This window comes from Falco punctatus (assembly GCF_963210335.1).
Source record: "Falco punctatus genome assembly, chromosome: 4".
Lineage (NCBI taxonomy): Eukaryota > Metazoa > Chordata > Aves > Falconiformes > Falconidae > Falco > Falco punctatus.
In genome coordinates this window covers 90,439,838-90,459,198 of record NC_137583.1, presented here as the reverse complement: position 1 = coordinate 90,459,198, position 19,361 = coordinate 90,439,838, and the positions used below count along the sequence as shown (strand labels likewise).

General features: G+C 42.0%; 1 protein-coding gene across 1 annotated transcript in view; it reads right to left on the bottom strand.

The window, feature by feature from the left end:
* GLI3 (GLI family zinc finger 3) overlaps positions 1–19,361 on the bottom strand; it is a 427,034-nt gene that overhangs the window by 69,512 nt on the left and 338,161 nt on the right. The window contains exon 6 of the mRNA XM_080382113.1: positions 43–248. Within this exon, the coding sequence (XP_080238239.1) occupies positions 43–248 (206 nt within the window). The remainder of the gene's footprint in view (positions 1–42; positions 249–19,361) is intronic.

Sequence of the window (19,361 nt, the reverse complement as noted above, 5' to 3'; positions counted from 1 at the left end):
GTTGCTACAATGACAGAAAACAAGAAGCCTGTCTTAACCCACCGTCTGTTGGGCTGAGCCCACGGGCTGCCGAGATCATGGAAAGGGACGGGCTGCTGTGCAGGGACCTGATGTAGTCCATGTAAGGGTTAATGTATGGGTGAGGGGTGCTGAAGGGAGACTCTGATGTTGCAGCAGGATTTCGGTGCGGGGAAATTCTAAGGAACGGAAGCTCTGAGTATGTCGGGCTACTAGATAAGGCAGAAGGCCTGGAAGAAAAAAGAAAGAAAAACAAACAAAAAACAGCCAGGTTATCTATAGAATAAAGAAAAATACTGTAAAGGTAACACATTCATTTCTTGAAGAATAGCAACTGGCTTGCACATTTAATAACCTCCACTAAAGTCAACTGCCTGGAAAGAAAAAGGATAGGAAATTAATTCTTCTCTGTACCCATTATTAGCAACATTTCTCTGACCAATTTTAACATAAGTTTATATTTAGCTTAATCTTTAAATCCCTCAATACCCTTTCCCCATGGAGTTCAGCAGAAAATAACTTTAATTAGTGTGAAATATGCACCCTGTATACCACATATTTATTCTTGCTGCAATATGGAAGACATACTCAGATGCTGAACCTTTTACGTCTCCAAAATGTGGCTATTGGAAAAACAAGTCTGGAGAGCAACACTGCACCTGCTCCCTTCATTGGCCAGCTCACTATCCCTGCAAGTGTAAGATTGCACATGTACACAGAAGTCATGTCAGAAGACCCAAACTTTGTAAGCCATTAAGACAGCTGGGTCCTTTGGAGCAGCTTTTTGTTGATGTCCCTTCCCTAAGATGGATAAAACTTGGAGACAAAGGAAGAAAGATTGCTTGCTTATGTTTGTTTTTAGCATGGCACCAGAGGCTGATGCCTTTAACATGACCACATTAATTAACTACCTCATTCTTGCAAAGGGAGAGCTTTGGTGCCTTCTCAGGCTATGTGTGTGAAGCTGTGATGAACCAAGGCTGAACGCTGAGTTCACAGCTGACAAAAGATAAATAACCTGCCGTTACCCTCCCCATCATCCCCCGCCCCCCCCCCCCCCCCCCCGTTGATATGACAGCGTCCGGGCTCTGTGTGGAGACCTTTCTCTTACAGCATCCCGCCTCCAAAGGCACTGGAAAAAGTCCAGATTTCATCAGGAGGGGTTGGAGTGCCTGCCCCTGCCAACCTGCTCTTTGGCAAAAGACAATGATTAAGCCTGTCATGCATTTGCTGTAGTCCAACTGGTTGACCCGAACTAAATGCCTTTTTGTCCCTGTTTTTCCAATTAATTTAGCATATATACAGCACAGACACAGGCAGCAGCTGTGAGAGCAGTGAGGGCAGCCTGTTCCTTTGATGCTGCTGGCTTACGAAGAATAATAAAACAAGAAATGTATTTTTTTTTCTTTTAACATACACATACCATGATCAATGGAGATAGTTGTTGTCACCTAAAAGGCCAACAGAACATAATCTTACGTAGGAGCCAATTCTGCCCTGCCATCAGCTTGGAAATGCTAGCGTATGAGTGGGACAAAGATCAAAGTTGCTACATTCCCAACATGACGCAGGCTTCCCTGCCACAAAATCCATGAGGGCTCATAAAATCTGGGGAATAAAGATTTTTCCTCCTCTTCTTTTCTTCCTCTTTTCCCTTTCCTTCCCTTCCCTATTTGGCTTTTGTGTGTTTCTTGCCCTCCCTACAGCTTTCTACAAGGTAAGCCTGTTCAGCCTTCTCATATGAAATTACCTCCTAGCTCCAAAATTCATTAAAGAGACGCATTTGTTGTGTGCCAGCAGCAGGTACTGGGCAGCACAATCATGCTTTTTTGGCACCTGAGCAAGTGACCTACACGAAGCCCAGCCATGCACTGGTACACCTTCACCATATTTAAAACACACCCAGACCCTGAAACCAGGAGGCATTTTCCCCCACTGTGCACCTCCTTTCCTCAGAGCACTTCTTCTCTGCGTGGTTTCGAAGCACCTTTGTTTTACAATGGAAATGAAGCTTTACTTGTGTGGGTACTGTGAACCCCCACCAGCCATGAAGCATTTGCTGTCTCGCAGTTCCCTGTCAGGCCAAGTGTAGAAGGCAGGAGCCCTGAAACTCATGGTGATGTAGGAAGCAAAAATACCACAGCTGAATATCACATTACTGAGTGAATTTCCCATCCTGGCAGTGAGGAATATACAGTAGTAGAGAAAATTTAATACAAGAGTAACAAAGAAACTAAGTTTGGATGTCATTTTACAAGTCATTTTTTCTAATGTGATCTCAGCTCAGAAAGAGAGAGAAACCCAAAGAGCATGCAGGCAGGCAGGAGCCCTGGCCTTATCTGATGCACATCGAAGAGAAAACTATTTAAAAGCTTTTGCAAGAAGGCTGAAAGTCTGTATCAGCCTCAGTGATTCACTCTCCAGCTGGCCAACAGCCAAACGCTGCTGCAGGAGCAAGATTAAGAGCCAGGCTGTCAGCTTTTCCCTCCAGATCCAATGGGAGCCATTCAAGGACACTGGGACTCAACCGCTTCTCCTCCTCCTCAGCCCTGCCTCTTCCTCCCTCTGAGCTCCTCAGTTTTCCAAGGATGCTGGGGAGAGGATGCCGACCTGGGTACCATCAATCAACAACAGGCATATAAGCTGTATTATCAGAGACAGAAATAAGGAGTCATCAGATTCCACAGAAAATTCCCAGCTCTCGACTCTGATGTTTACTAACCTCTCTCCAACATCTGATTTTAACATGCTGCTAACTTCTCTGCTCACTTCCAGCCCATACTTTTCTCACTCCTCTCTGTTCCCAGACCCTCCTTTTCCTACAATCTCATTTTCCCTCCTGCCTCCATCTGCTCTCAGCTCCCACTGTTTGAACCCTCCTGATTTATTCCAATAAATGTCACTATTTTTCCTCTTCCTTTCCCTCCTTGATTAAACTTCACTATGAACATCTTTCAAAAGTATTAACTCCCTCCTTCAAACTAAAATGTGACTTTTAGAAAGGGTGCAGCCCAACACACTACTAGCTGCTGCTGCTTTGTAACCTCTGTGTACCAATAAAGAATGACTTTTCTCCTGTAAACAACAAACAGTACAGCCCAGGAGTGGTTCTGCAAACACTCATTCAGTGACAAGCAAATAAAATCTCCCAAATCTCCAGATGTGGGTGGCAGTCCGCCCCCATCATTTTTATTTCACATGTACTTTGGTTCCCAGCCTGGGCAAATGGTGTTCTGCCTTAGCTCTGAGGCTACTTCATCGGATGCAACAAGGCTTCAGCGTGAGAAAAGGCAGGGACATTTTCAGTGATGCTGCTTGAAACTTTATGCCTCACCTGCAAACCATGGGAAGACAGAACTTGTTCTGCATCCTCTCTTACACAGGGATTTTCCAGTTCAACAACATACTTGGAGCACTAAGGCTTCCTTCAGAGAGAGGGAGTGAAGCAGATGCACACTCTTTTCTGAATCAGAACCTTTAAGTCTGCTCCCAGAGATTCTGCAAACTCAGCTCAACTCAAATTTAACACAAAGCCTATCATACTTCCAATACTTACTTGAAGTTGGGAGGTCTCCAGGTTTTGAAATAAAAGACATCCTATGGCTGTGTTTCATCACCGCATTTTTTTATCCTGGCACATTAGGCTGATTTTATTATTTTCTCAGTAACCTTGATTACATCTACATCCCTGACATCGAAGAGAAGCAGCAGAGAATGGAGCCAGCTGTGAAGTCTCCTCCTCCTTTCTGTCCAGACTGCTTCCCTGCTCACCACTAAGGTGCCGAAATACCTTGACTGCCACACAACTTCCCTATCTAATACAGGTCTTCCCACTTCCCAACCACCTCTACCCTACCAGCTTCTCCTTGTCCCAGCTCTAATGCTCTGGAGAATCTCAGCTGCCCAAAAGGAGTGTGGTGCATGCATGCCCAAGTAGTGAGATCAATGCCAGGGCAAACAGGTGTGTTTTTTCCTATTAGCCATGACACTTTCTTTAATGAATGTCACAGAGGTGTCTGCACAGCCTTAAAAACTTCAGTGGTCACACCCGTTCAGCAGCCGTGAGCAGCATCAGATGTATGGCAAATCACAAAACACACGAAGCTGTGGGGTTTTTTTCCCCTAATGCTTTCTCTGAGCTGAACCACAGATGAGCTGTATCTAAGACTTCAGTCATTACTCATGAAAATGGTGTGTCATTTTGTTTTGTTGCTTACAGCTGTAACAGACAAACTCTACACTCCTTCGTGGCTTTTAGCCGCCACAAAATCTGAACAAAGCACATGCAGCCCTTTCTTTAACTGGGGAATGAAGATCATGGGATACTGAGAGCTGATGGGGCAAGCACGAGCAAGTTACATGTATTTCAAAATTATCTTCCTACACAGATCATTACCTAGTATTATCCTGAAAGGACACAAATTTTTTCCATCAGCAGAAAGTATGGAGGTAGCGGGGTCTCATACCACATACTTTAGGTTGGGTTTTTGTACCTAAGCATTAGCCTCTTTTATGATGGAGAAGATCAGATGCTCCAAATTCAAGTGGAAATCCTGTCCCTTTCTTTGGTACTAACGGAGTGGCTAACTCACGCAGGTGAAATACTGCTGTCTGGCTATGATGAGAGATAAAAATCCCCTGGCAGGTAAGCAAGCACAGAGTTTGTTGACTACGTGGCTCTTCAGCCACCCTCTCTTCATCATTCCTGTAGATCTAGTGAATGGCCAGGCAGAAGACAAGCCCAAAGTACCATGAAACCATCTTATGTGGATTTACGCTTATAACTGAATAAGGGTGGCTAGTCCAGGAAGTGAAGGGGGGTGGGGAAGTGAAGGAAAGAGACCAATTTCAGGGTGCTGGGGAGAAGCAAGAGCCAGCTGCTCTCTACGGGAAGGCAAGCCAAGAGCCAAGGTTAACCCCAGCACAGGCAATGCACTCCACACCATCAGATCTGAGCTGAAGGAGCAGAGCCAGGCACTGATAACAGGGCCATCAGCAGTCTGAGACAAGGCAAAGTGACAAACCAGGTCTGGGGGAGGCCAGTCAAGTGCAGAAGGAGATGGGGCCAAAGACAGGACAGGAGATAAGTTACACCACGGCTCTGAGGGGTCCATCCAAGAAAATAGCTACTTACAGTCCAGGTCCCAAGCTCAGGCAGGAGCAGAAACAGGCACTACCTACAACATAGCTCAGGCAGGAACTAAAGGCTCCAGGCTGAGTTTAAAAGGGGCTCCCGAGTGCCTGGGGTATGGGTGGAGGTCCCAGGTGAGGCTATTCAAGGCAATTATGGCTTATTAGTGGCCTCAGGGTGCTCACACTGCTTTGAGACATCCTAGGCTATCAATATAGTGCTTGTTGTCTCTGTTCTTGCATCTCTTGGGACTATGAAAGGTACAGCAGGCCTTGGGATGTACTGCAACCTCCCATGCTTGTCACAGAGCACTCTGCAATAGCAGTGTCTTCTGGAAGCAGATGTAAAGCCACTCAGGACAGCCACAAAGGTCTGTGTAACTAGAAAAGCTGGATGAAAATTTTGAGGTTGGTTTGGTGCTAGAGAAGTGATCTGTCACAAATAGTCTCCAAATAGCTTTAAGCTGTGCTTTGGCAAAAACCTCTTCTAAGCACAACCTATCTTAAAAAAACCCAACCAACAAAAACCTAAACCAAAACAACAAAACCTGCAATACCATGGTGATTTAAGCATTTCCTGATTTTAAAGGAAACTGTAACTCTAGGACTGGAAATTTTAATGCCAAGTTCTGTCCTGATAAATTTTTAAATGGCTCTTTTATGAATCTGTTGAAAAATACATTTATATTGAAAACAGCAAGTGATCCTTAACTATAACATTGTAAATATGACACTGAGCTGAGGTTACAGATGGAACAATAATCTATCTCACAGAACAAAGCTTGTCAACGAAGTGGGATGAAATATTGTAACATAACCTAATTTATTATTGCCTTTTCATCCATCTTGTTATATTATGAAAGTGTCAAAGTTCAAACCTCGATATTTAATCATTTAACAGTACGTTATTCAATGCTGGAGCAAGCATTGATGGCATAAATCTCATACCAGTGATATCCACGCTGTTTCTCTGATACCTGTTCAATTCAGCCCTGCCTGGAGAATTGAAAAATGTTAAACTCATTAAACTGCATATGATCCTTTTCTTTTTTTCTTTTTCTCCCCCCCCCCCCCCAATAATCTTCTGAAGTATTAAAAGATGGTATTATTGATTTCCTGTACTACATATTTATGGGTTTGATTGTTTACAAATTCAATTAGAAGCGTAAAGAAAAAAGCAGCCATGGAATTGCATTTTAAAAATACTCGGTGCTAGCCTCACTCTCCTTGCGTTGAAGTCAGCGGAAGCTTTACTGGTGGGTGTCTGGGAGAGCAGAACTAGGTCAGCACTTTGTGCTTATGAAGATCATGTCTATGATCACTTAAAAGTTTCATCAATTAAATCAGCAGACAGTTTCCCATTTATTGCAGTTTATAGAGATTTGAACCCTACAATAGCAACTAAAGATTCTGAGAAGCAGGATGACTATTTGATGCTTAGTTTTTCCATATCACTTAGGCATATAGTTAGTTGTCTGAGCCTGATTTGTCGAGCACCTACAACCACATACATGCTCGTAACAGTGAGGAGTAACTTGATCATTTGGGCTAATCACAACTATTAGAATTGTTCTCACTTGTATTTTCAGGGACAAGCCTTACTTTTTTAGAGCTCAACTTTCTTAATATAAAAACCTTTTTATAGCCAGTTGTTGACTGCTGATGCTGAAGGGCTGGTCTGCACAATCAACTATGGCATTACACAAACAATACTCATTTAACATGGGAGATACTACCAAAGGAATTGAGCCGTGGGCTTTAGAACAGGAGTCACTACCTAACAAGACAGTCCTCACTGTTTATTCATCTTCCATTATCTAATAGAAATAAAAGTGTTAATGTTTTGGGGACAGCCATCAGGGATTTCAGGGTTTAAGATATACAGGCTATGGTTTGGCTCCTATCACTCATCTGCTGTGCCACCTCGGACAAGTTTGTTAACTTCCTCATTTGCTGTTTCCCAGTCTGCAAAACTGCAGTAAAGCACTCAGAATGTGTTTGGTGTCTACAGTGAAAAGGTCAGACCAAGAGATAATATGCTACTAGTATCTTCTCACTCAGGCAAGGACAATGCCTTACACAATGTGTGCAGTTCTGGAATGTAAATTCCTAAAATACACAAATAACCTCACCTTGGATTAGAATAAAATATTTCACCCTCATAAAGTTAAAAGGTATCACTGCAGGGAAAAAAAAAAGATACAAATGACTGCACAAGAGATGTTCATGGTGCTGGAAATCATGCACGACAATTAGCTGATGACCCACAGCAAAAGAATATTACTCTGGTTCCCCTTTACTTCTTTGGGAAGTGTTAACATTAGGTAGTTACAGTTAAAAATTGGCTACATCAATCAAGGCACTAAATCCTTAGTGACTGTATTCCTATTTTTCACCTGATGGACTGCCTGAACGCAGACACAGCTTTTGTACATACACCCTCTACTACCTGTAATACTGCATAAATAACCCAACCATCAGCTTGTGGATTCCCTCAAGAAGAGTTTATGCTGTAAAAAGCAATGAATTTTCATTCCATTATTTACCATTTCATTTACATAAGGTCAGCTGTAACACTGGTGACCTTCAGCTCACAGTAACACCTGTACTGACTGCAGTCAGCAAGTGCTACTTTAGATGCCACCGAGTCCGAGGTATATTCATTTCATTACATGAGTCTTGACTTGGAGCCCTGACATGCATTCCTTAAGTATGTATGCAGATACAGTTTTGACCGATTTATTTTTTTTCTTCTTTACACAAAATGCAACTAAACCCATGTACGGCCTCCCAGTAGTTCTCCAAGTCAAGCCCAGGCTTCTCATTCTCCTCCTCACACAATGGCAATCTCCCCACAACCTGCCTCCCCCTTTTCCTTCCATCCTGCCACCAACTGCTGTCACTGCCTCCTGACCCTCCTCTGAAACACTCTCCACTTGCCCTTTGCATACAGCTTGCCTCTCCTTCCTCTGAATCCTTCCCAGGACTGCTGCAAAGAAATCAGTGACTAGGGGAGGATTACATGATTTACTTGGCAATTTCTTTGCTTGTACAAACAAAGGGTGCAAACATACAGAAACGTGACTGAGTAGAATTACTCCCTCCAAATGCCACTTGCCTTTTAGGCTGCTAGAGGACACCCTTTTGCAAATTTTGCAGCAGCTGTGTAAGCTTTTCCTGCCCCACACCACCCAGCTGGTGCCCTCCCAGCACAGGCAGCACATCTCTGCCTCTGAACACACCAGTGCCCAACTTCAGTGAGCCAGAGCAAAGCGGCTGGACTGTAAATGGGGCAAAGGGACACTGGTCGACCCTGCTGAGGGACAAGGGATAATCCACAGGGCGAGAAAAACAGCTGGGGCTGGTAACCCCCGAGGCCATCAGAACTGACTCACCAGAGTTCATTTGCCAAAGCAGTTGGACCTTGAGCTGTTCCTGGCAGAGATCCTTGTATTTGCACAACACTCAGCAGAGTTCCAGTTCCGCACAGAGCCGTTGGACATTGCAGCAACATAAACAGTAAATAACAGTAATGCTAGCAAGCTATGCTGTGATTCCATCACTTGATTCTGCTAGAGCCTTACCAAGGTATTGCCTTATTTTACGCAGTTCACACTGACTTCTATGAACTGTAAGCGGGGTAAGACCCTATACCTGCATAGCACAGCTATCTCAGTGCTGGTAAAGTCTTCCTCCCCTGTCTTCAGCCAGTTGCAAGTCTATTGGCTTGTTGTCATTAATATATTGATGATAATGTATCCATGCTGCATTTGATGTAGAACTCATCATCAGAAATATAAAAAAAAGGCATGGGACAATCAAATGTTATTTGAATAAGCCTTGGAAAAGTGTCACTATACGTTAGAGGAGAGACTGCCGTGGCGAGCCACATACCATTCCCTCTTCAAACTACACTGTAGCACAAAGTGCAGCAGGAAAATCTGAAAGGTCTACAGCATACTCATTATCTGTTATTAATAACAGACTGGACAGTGAAATTACCAGCTGCGTTCCTACAGCAAACTTCCCTGCTCTGCAATTTCTTTTGATGCTCTAGAGGTGGTCTCATTTGCTATTCAAATTTTAGCCTCCTCTCAGTTACAGGCAGGGCCTGCCATCTCTTGAAGTGTTTAACCACAGCGGCATCATCATATGAATATGTGGGCATATATAAATCCTGATAGCATTCATGCACCCCTTTACTTCCTTCCCTTTTCCCTTCCTCTCCTCCTGCAAAAGAGTGGGTCAAAGGAGTGTCAGAAGCTTTCTCACACTTAATGCTGTTAAGTCAGCTAATTGAATAAACATTTGTTTAACATTTGCTCCTATTTCACTAATGCACTGTGAGAATGAGAAGAATTTTATTCCCCTTCTCCCCTGTCCTCCCCCTTCCTCAGGAGTGCCACTAGCTGTTATCGCAGTGACTAATGTGCTGTATGTGGCCATTATAGTCTTCAACTCTGAAATTACACCTAGGATGAACGATAGGCTCTGCCTGTATGCTGATTGGGGTTGGATGATGATTGATTAGAAGAAAGTCAGACTATGTAGCCATGCAAAAAGAACTGCACTAAGCCACAAGCTTAAACACTAAAGAGCATTTCACCAGTGGCTTCAGAGCTATTAGATGTTTTCATTCGAACAACATTTCTCACATCCAGGTTTGCACATTTTATCTTTATTCTTTCAAATCCTGAAATTGCTTGGATAAGAGGGTTTTTTATATATATATTTATATACATTTCTAAGAGTAGCCTGAACTTTTTAGGGGAAATTGAAGAGGCTTTGTGTCAAGTACAGCTAAATCCAGCCTTTCTATATCAAACCCCTGCTAGAAAATTACTGTGCAGATGATAAGGCTGAAAGATATAATAAAAAGTGACTCTACTCAATTTACACCGCAATATTGGTATGACTGAATATTTTTCATTCAGGTGACTGATAAAATCACTAAACTGTATTGCAGATAAATAAAGGAGGCTTCTGTCAAGAATAAACACCATTAATCATGAAGTCTCACCCTCTGAGTGGCTGTGCTATGCAACTGCACAAATGCACCATCACAAGTGGCATGTGACCCAGTGCCTCCTTTCTTCCCCCAGCTCCCTGGTGACGCTGTATTCTTAGGAAACTTTTTTTTTCTTTTTTTTACTGCCTTTACAACATTTGGAAGTCCTTTAATATCTTTTCCATTCGAGTTTATGTGCGATTGCAACCGAAATCTAAATTTCAGTGACGATACATTCAGTTTAAAATTGATCCCATGAGACAAAGTGAACCAGTGCAGAGTGTGGCCACATTGCGGTAAAGCCGGTGTTACAGTGAGAAGTCTGTATTCCAACTGGTGAAGATGAGGGTTTTGTAATTCTAAAGCTGAAACAAGTAGGAAAATTTTATCAGCTCCCCCAAGCCCTCTTCCCCTTTTCTCCCAACACATTTTCTTACCAGTTTTATTTACTTAGATTTGCTACTTCCAAATAGGTGCCAAGGTGAGCTGGGGTTTTTGCACATACAAATATGAAATTTCTCAGCATCACAAATCTACCTGAGCAGAATCAATGGGTCTCCTTTCAAAAAGCAACTTACATGCTAAAACTGGACGTGGGCTGAAAGAAACTGTTAATACCCAGCAAAAGCACAGTCACACAAAAAGAAAACCAGACAATTTAGGTAACCTTTTTGTAACCTGTTTTAGAGCAAGTGATGATTCACTAGTGGCCGTGTTATTAAGCCGGAATGAAGCAGTGCCCTACAGACTAATGAGGTTAAAAAATGTAGTTAGGTCTTCATGTTAAAGGCACTTAGCAAGCAGTTTGCTTGGCAAAGACCAACTGTGTGTTGGAGCGGAGGACTAATCACACAGGCAGGAATCAAATCGACTGGAAGAATTAGGAGACTTGCGGCCCCGAGGAATGTAATTCATGCAGAAAAGCAGTTGTCAGAGCGAGGCCGGGGAACTGTGTGGGAAGAAAGCAAAATAAACAGCTCAACAAAGAAAACAAAGACGCTCAAATAGTGGCTTTTCTAATGCTTGAGTACACTGTAACTTCAGTGGGTGCATATGACAAAAACCTCATCAAAGACTACCTCTATACAGGCAATACACCGGTGAATGATGCACTGTTCCAAAACACTCAGAAAAGCCTGAAGGCCTTTAAAAAATAACCTTGAAGTCATTATGCACAACAGAGAAAGTGTGCATACACACATGTAGGCATGACTGGGAGAAGAAGAAAAACATCCAAATGGCAAAAAACTAAGAGAGTTGTAATGGTTTCTACAATTACTCCCAATTTCTCTACCATTTACAGATCAGAAGAGGATGCAGCCTGCATGCAAAGAGTGCTCCTGGCTATGTGCAACAATATTCTCTGTGGAAAAATAGCATTGCTAATTGGGATCCACTCCCCCAGAGTGAGGGCCAGATTCCTGCATCCACCAGGGAGATTACCTGACCAGAAAGAAGAGCTTTGCTGTCCTAAATCTCGACAGAACTCCTGAGGTATTCACAGGAAGTTTTTCTTGTGATGGGTATGACCTGTGACAGTAAAATCAAACTTTGACATCAACTGATACATGAATTTCATAAATACTCTGTTATTTCAAAACCCAGTCTTTTCAATTAATGGGGGTTTACTTCCATAATTTAATGGTTTTAAATTTTCAGAGAATTAAGCTTTTAGTACTTTCAGTACTTAAATACCTTTCTCCTCATTTCATTCATTCATTGACGATTTTTCTAAGCCCTCCCTACCTCACACTCAAGAATATCATCCTCACTATTATTTCAGCAAATTTCAGATTCTCTTCTTCCCTTAATGTCTTCCTCCCGCTAAGCCAGGCATTCCTTCTCCTGGTAAAGCACGCCAAAACCCTCTCACATCACCTCAAATGAACACTCCTCAGCATTCTGTAATGCCAGAAACACTCTTTCTCAAATTCAAAACCAAAGCAAAGCAAACCCCTCAGTTTTCATTTCCAGTGCCTACTGCAAGTTACATCCACAATATTACAAAACCTGACATTTTGGGGAAGAGATAAAGCTTTTCTTCAATTCTGAATTTATATGCTAAATTAAGATCTTAACTGTTTAAAACAAAACCAAGCTGTCAATAACAAAGACAAATTCAGTGACTGAATGCCTTTTCTGTTGTGCTTGCTACCTAAATTTGGTTGTGAAGGGAACATTTGATAAAACTCTAACTTTAAAGGACTACAATCCTGACACAGTGATGTGAAGGTTCAGCATTAATCATTTCTGTTGAGGTATGGTGGATTTGCTTCACATCTCTGTTCAAACATTAGCAGACAGTCCAAAATTGTATTCACAAAGATTGTCAACTACTACTGAACAGAGAGAGTACCAGCTAAAATTTCTCACCTAATACTACTACTAGCAGCAGGGAAAAAAAAAAAAGAAATCATACAGGTGTACAGAAGGTGTACAGAAATTTCTGCGTATGTGTATACACATATATATACACACATATATATGTATATACATATATATAAATGTATATATGCATTTCTATATAAAATACACAGATTATTTTCTGAAATGCCTCCCCCCTACCCAAGACAAACCCATGATTCAGGGAAGAAAAGCCATTTTGAGAGTGCACCTCGGTGACAGTAGCAGGCATATGCTACACATCTATGCTATAACCAGGACTGCGAGTCCAGGAGTGAACTTATGAAAACAATGGCTTCCAAGCTTCTCCCATCCTCCAAGCACCACCACTAATAGCAGGCGAGCCATGGATCAGCACCAACATCCATGAGGGCAGTAAGATTCACAGGTATATGAAGCACAACTTCTACCAAAGGTGAATGCCGCTAAGAGGGGGCAAGAAAGTATTCTGCTAATGGTCACTTGTGTTTTCTCTGCCAATATCAAAAGTCCAAGTGTGGGAACTGGCTGGAGTGCAACCAAATCAGAGTGGGAAAACACTCAGTTCTCATGCAGAGCGCTAAGAAGTTTTATCTCAGCCAGGCCAGTGTCTTTACTTGATCCTGCAGGCACTGAAGGCCATTTTGGTGCTACGCAACCCACACAACCAGTTGGTTCTCACAAATGGTGAATGGCTGGAACACCAAAGCCATCAGAAGAAACGAGATAAAGGATTGACTTTGCTGTTCTTGCTCTAGTTGTGTGCAAAACTGGAGATAAAAAAGCAGTTCTTGGGCAAAGCTGTAACTTTGCACAACTTCAAGAACTTGAAATGGGTGGGGACACCACTTCTAATGTGACTGTAGTGAGGGGAAATATGTGAAAAACAAGCACTAAGTGTAAAGCAAATGCACACTAAGTGTAAAGCAAAAAAGCTGGCTGCACATTTTTTAGTAAAGCAGTAAATTCAGTTTTGAAGTATTTGAGGTAAATGGACTATCTATATGCTGGAAGCATTATTAGCTCTAAACAGAGTAAGTAGCTAAGCATAAAGATGAAAACCCCAAGGGGAACAAACCTGGGTCACACCTGCACCAGCAGGATGACCTACGCATTTGCTCTCTAAGCACCTCTGCAATTCAATTTAACCACGGGAATAGAAACACAGTTCCTAGAAAAAGTGTCAGGATGGAAGCCTGATGTCCAAGGAACAAGAATGGCAAACCAAGACAGAGGCAGCTACGCAAGCTTTCTTGGTACTGTCTTGATGATGTACGCTGATAGTGATCTTCCAGGGTGAAGCGAAGAACACTTGATTGCCCCTGGTCATTCAGCCCCTGCTCTCCCTGCCAAATCTGTCTACAATGTTGTTAAATGGGGCTATTTGCGTTGGTGGCCTCTATAAACTGGACTAGACTATCAATCTTTTCTTCCACAGGCCAGTGGAAAAGGCACGATAAATCTAGGCTGAATTTCAGCTGGAGATACAGGACTGAAAGATGTGTATCGTTAAAGAGATAGCCACTTAAATCTGATATGTTTAGAAATTCTTCCTCATGCGAAATACTCCCTAATTTTCTGTTGATCCTTAACACCAATGGTCACAGCGCCTCGTAAATAATGCTTTTAACAAGATGATAGGTCAGTTCATGCTTTCAGAAGCTTTGTATTCCTGGCTCATGGGCTTCAGGATGTTTTGCCTCTGTGTCTAACCTCTGTGGGGGTCTCCAGAAAATTACCAACACCCCTATAAAGTTGACTGTAAATGCAGTCATAATCTGTTGTAGGATCAGACGTACACATTCTGTGCCGGAAGGTACTAAGCAATATATTCTTGCCAACTTCATAGGGCGCCGCTTCAATGAAAAGCTTCTTCTGAAATAAGGCCCCAAGTTGTTCCTTGGTCATGTAAAGCATCCTGAGAGCAAAAATCAAACTGTAACATTTTTCTTTAAATTGTTTCCTCTATTAATTGATAACATCAGTCACAACCGTTGGCCCAGGCTACCCCAAGGCACACAGATAAAACACCCATTGAGCACATTCCTTTAGGTGGAATTAGGGTCCTGTCTTTTTTTTTTCTAGCCTCATATAATAGAGAATATGCAAGGGACAGCTAGTTAGCCTCCTACATCTCAGAAGCACAGCTGACGCCAGCTCAAAAGCCTGCTTTTTCTTACAAATATGCAAACAAATATCAATGTATGCATATAAAATACAGTGTGTTGAGGGAGGGGTGACAAAAAAGGAAACAAGGTATTATTTAACTTCTGTTTCATCCTCCTCAGGGGAAAAAAGTCTGAACCAAATTCAATCCACGCTCCAAGACCATAGGACATGATGTCTTTGTTGGCGGAGGAAAGAGTCTAAGTGAGGGAAAGACTAAGCAGAGTATGACGAAGGTGCTCTGTGCACCTACACTGCAGCTGTACTCATTGCTCATATTTTTTCTAGTTTATACTTACTCTCACTTCAGGAACTTCCAATTCACAACACAGAGATCTCACCAGTACTCTTTAAAGAGAGAGAAAAAAAGAGAGAGAAAAAAGAGAGAGAGCAAGAAAGAGAGAAAGAAAGAAAAAGAGAGAAAGTGAGAAAGAAAGAGAGAGAGAAAGGAAGAGAGAAAGAAAAAGAGAGAGAAAGAGAAAGAGAAAAAGAGAAAGAGAGAAAGAAAAAGAAAAAGAAAGAAAAAGAGAGAAAGAAAGAGAAAGAAAGAGAAAGAAAGAAAAAGAGAAAGTGAGAAAGAGAGAAAGAGCAAGAGAGAAAGAAAGAGAGAGAGAAAGGAAGAGAGAAAGAGAGAGAAAGAGAAAGAGAAAAAGAGAAAGAAAGAAAGAAAGAAAAAGCGAGAGAGAAAGAAAGAAAGAAAAAGAGAAAGAGAAAGAAAAAGAAAGTGAGAAAGAGAGAAAGAAAGAGAGAGAGAAAGAAAAAGAGAGAAAGAGGAGAGAAAGAAAGAAAAAAGAGAAAGAGAAAAAGAGAGAAAGAGAGAAAGAGAGAGAGAAAAAGAGAAAGAAAGAGAGAGAAAGAGAGAAAGAAAGAAAGAAAGAAAGAAAGAAAAAGAGAGAGAAAGAGAAAAAGAGAAAGAGAGAAAGAGAGAAAGAGAAAGAGAGAAAGAGAGAAAGAGAGAAAGAAAAAAGAAAGAACGCTAAGCCTGTAACATTTCAGTTGTCTTTGAAGCAAGATTTAACATGAGTGGAAGAATTGTACTGAAAAAAAAAGGAGTCTGTCACAGTCCAGTACCTCACAGGCCACTGCAACAAGTTTGACAGCAGCCTCTATAGAGTTGGCTTGCTTCTGGTTCACTGCACGTGAATACCACAGTCAATATCTGCTCACTCGACTAATACTGCTGACTACAGCACAAAGAACACAGGAATTTTGTCCAAGAAACCACAGGCTCAGAGCCTCTGAATGTGCACTATATTTAGAGCTTGCATTCTTTGCAGCTGATAACAGAATGAGATATTAGAAATTTCAAGCAGCAAAACTCTAGCATTGCAATTGTTCTATGTATTTTTGGTTAAAAATTAAGGTAATGATCCACATTTGCAATGATTTTGCCCATGAATATTTTTCCTACTTGTTTTGTTCACGTTTTCCCTCTCATTTTCCATCTTTCTCAGAGTCTGTGTAGCTCCTTACATTAGTTGTAACTGTAAAGATCTACAATTACTCAGTGCACGATAAATGCATACAAAGATATTCACCCTGTTATCTAAAGAGGATGCATGCACACATGCACACTCATAGACACATCCATGCACAGGGAGTGCCCCAAAAGCTTGAAATCATGTCTAGTTATTCCTTGGTCTACAGAAAAACGTTACATACAACAAGGTGTCTCGAGGCACGACTTAGCTGGCCATTCATTTTGCTTCCATCACCTCTTAATTCATGCTGGTTTGAACACCTGCCTTAGGGAATCACTTCTCACTGGCAGCCAAGAATTCATCTAAGTGCTGTTAACTGCCCAGATAGGGTAAATCAGCTAAGTGGCAGCGGTGCTGAGTGCCAACAGATACCTTACCACTGATAAACCTAGGAACTGTTTCTCTGCAACAACATAATTCATACAAATCTCTTCCAAGAACCCCTTTCACTGGATTGGGCCCCACCAGACGAATCTGTGCCACTGCCTCTCAGGTGGGGCTCAGGCAACTGATTCCCTTTAGACCAGCAGAGGAGTGTTCCCAAGGACCACCAAGGGCTTCCTCCTCTTTTTCTTCCCTCTGTATCACCCCAGGAAGTTGCCCTGTGAGTTCTTGCTACTACTGAGTGCCCGTATCATGAGAGGTGGCCAGCCAGCAGCCAAAGGGATGGTAGAAGCACGCCTTTCTCATTAAGGCTGGGGGCTGCTGCCTTGCTGCCTCGCAAGGGCTTTTCTTGACGGGGGGGTGGGGGGGGGGGGGTGGGGGTGGGTGGGGTGCGGAAAGGATGGAAGATTTGGGGGAAGTTTCTACCAAAGGATTTTTAACAAAACAAACCATTGCATTTTACAAGTTTTCCCTTCTACATTAAAAATCTCAACAAAATTTTCCTCTTATTTCAATTGCTGTAACTTCCCCAGCCATCCCAAAATCAAGCTGGCTGTAGAAAAGAACAAAGAGCCTCTGTTAACGCAATATTTATCTGCTGCTATTGTTTCTCCTTTATAAATCCGTAGTTCCTTGGCATTACAATTAGCTACCCCAGAGAAAATGATTATGTCACAAAGTATTATCCGCCACAGAAACAGATGAATGATGTGAACCAAATGTAATCTGGTGTGCTTAGAGGCAATTCTGTTGACTTTCATGTAAATGTGCTTGCTAAAAACGAGGATGAATTTTAGCAGTGAATCCTTATTTGATCTAGAATTTATTTGCCAGCAGATATTCTTTTCTCAATACTGCTTTTTCCTAGTAGGAACAGAGAAACAAAGAAGAGTTGAATTGAGTGTACAGAAACTTCAGACTACAGCTTACCTAAACAAATCAATGTAACTGAATTTATGTAAAATGGCTACATTTAAAAATATTTATGTATTTTTATCCACATTTTTACCTACTTTTTTTCTTTTGAAGTGTCTCAAAATCAAAAATTTGAATCACATATCCTTTTTTTCCCTGCAATTCAATATATGCCACCAATAATTTGCTTTCCAAACTTCTCCCAGTTTCAGATAAGTTCTTAAAAAGTCTGTTTCTGAAGCTACTCTGTAAGCCTGCTTGCAAAGGAGAATTTATGGTCTGCCAGTCTTAAGGTAAATATTACTAAACAAGTACCAACAGCTAAACAAAACACTGATTCACTGTTTTAAATGATGCAACACCATATACTGATTGAGAGATTGCAGTCCTGGTCCTGACTCAGGTTTCCTCTTACCTGCTTTGCAAAAGGCCTGGCACTGAACGAAAATTATCTGCTGAAGTTTATGTGTGGGCATCTGGCCCAGCTATTTTACTTCTGTGAATTACCATCACCACACTACTCTGTCACTAACAGGCATACACGTTGCTCGCAGAGCCTATAACACACACACATGGCATATAACAAACTCAGAATGACCTTAACAAGTCACCAGACCACGCTGCTTCCTTCTCAGAGACCTGCTATAAAAATCCTCCAGACTATTAGCAGCTGCCTGTTCTCAACGCTGCACTTCACTTCCAGGGACAAGTTTCTTGGGGTGCTTCCCATTTAATACAAGATTTCTCCCTGCTTACAGAAAATACTTTCATGGCTGATTTTGGAAAGCCCTAACTACAGTCATCTTTTCATGTCCCAAGAGCTTCCCAGTCTTTCTTCTTCGAAGGCTCCTGGCTCCCGGTTCAAGTCGTAAAGTAATTAAAGCCAATTCAAGGAGTGATGTTTTTCACACTGGGTGGGGCTGTCCTTCCCACTGTGAAAGGATCAATGAATGACTCCTTGCCAAGTCTCCAGCTTGGAGGTACACTGAGGTAAAGCAGCAGGTAAAAGATTTAAGAAGTTTAAACACTAAGATTTTTAAAAGAAATGAGAGCTTAGGAATGAAAGTGCAAAGGAAAAAATCAAAATGTCAGTGATGAGGCTGGGAAAGTCCTATCAAACATATGGCAAGCAGTTTCTCTCATAATCAAGGATATTTTGCGGAGCCAATGCTTTAATCTTCTCGCATTTGGACATCCCCCATTGTACTGCATGGTCCAGAATCAGAGGCTGATGAAAGCTGAATGTCTGGGCCTGACTTTCCTTTCCTTTTCACCCTTGTGTAACTGATGTCTGTATAAATTAGATATGAAATAACATATCTAAGAATCAGACTCTCTTTTTTATCAACTTGACGCTGACTGCAAGCAAAACACATGCTTTGCTTTAGTACTGGTGCATTCACACAGTTAAAAATACCTGTTCAAGGCATTCATGTTAGGCACAAGCACAACGGTCCACACACTATCGTTTCAGGGCGTAAGACTGCCAAACTCAGACGCCGCAAGCCTCAATCAGCAGTTAGGAAAAAAAGGAGCTTGGAGCATTATTGATCCTAGGAAGCTACAAGACAGCAGCTTTACCTTGCAGCTTCCTTCTTCCAAGGGCAGCCTCCTCTGGCCATAAGCATATGGGTAAACATCAGTGCACTTTCCCTTAGATCTACCTGCTCATGCTCCCTTACTGACAGCCCAGGGCTAATGTAAAAAGGGGTGGCAACAGAAAGAGAGACGGAGGCTAAATGGATTAATGTTTTGGAACATACGTGGTGTATCTTGCAGCACATTCAGCCCTGAAACTTTAACTTTCTACTAGCCTCCTACAACACATGCATTAACTGCTCTGAGATGCACACAGGCCACCACCCTGGAGCTGTTCC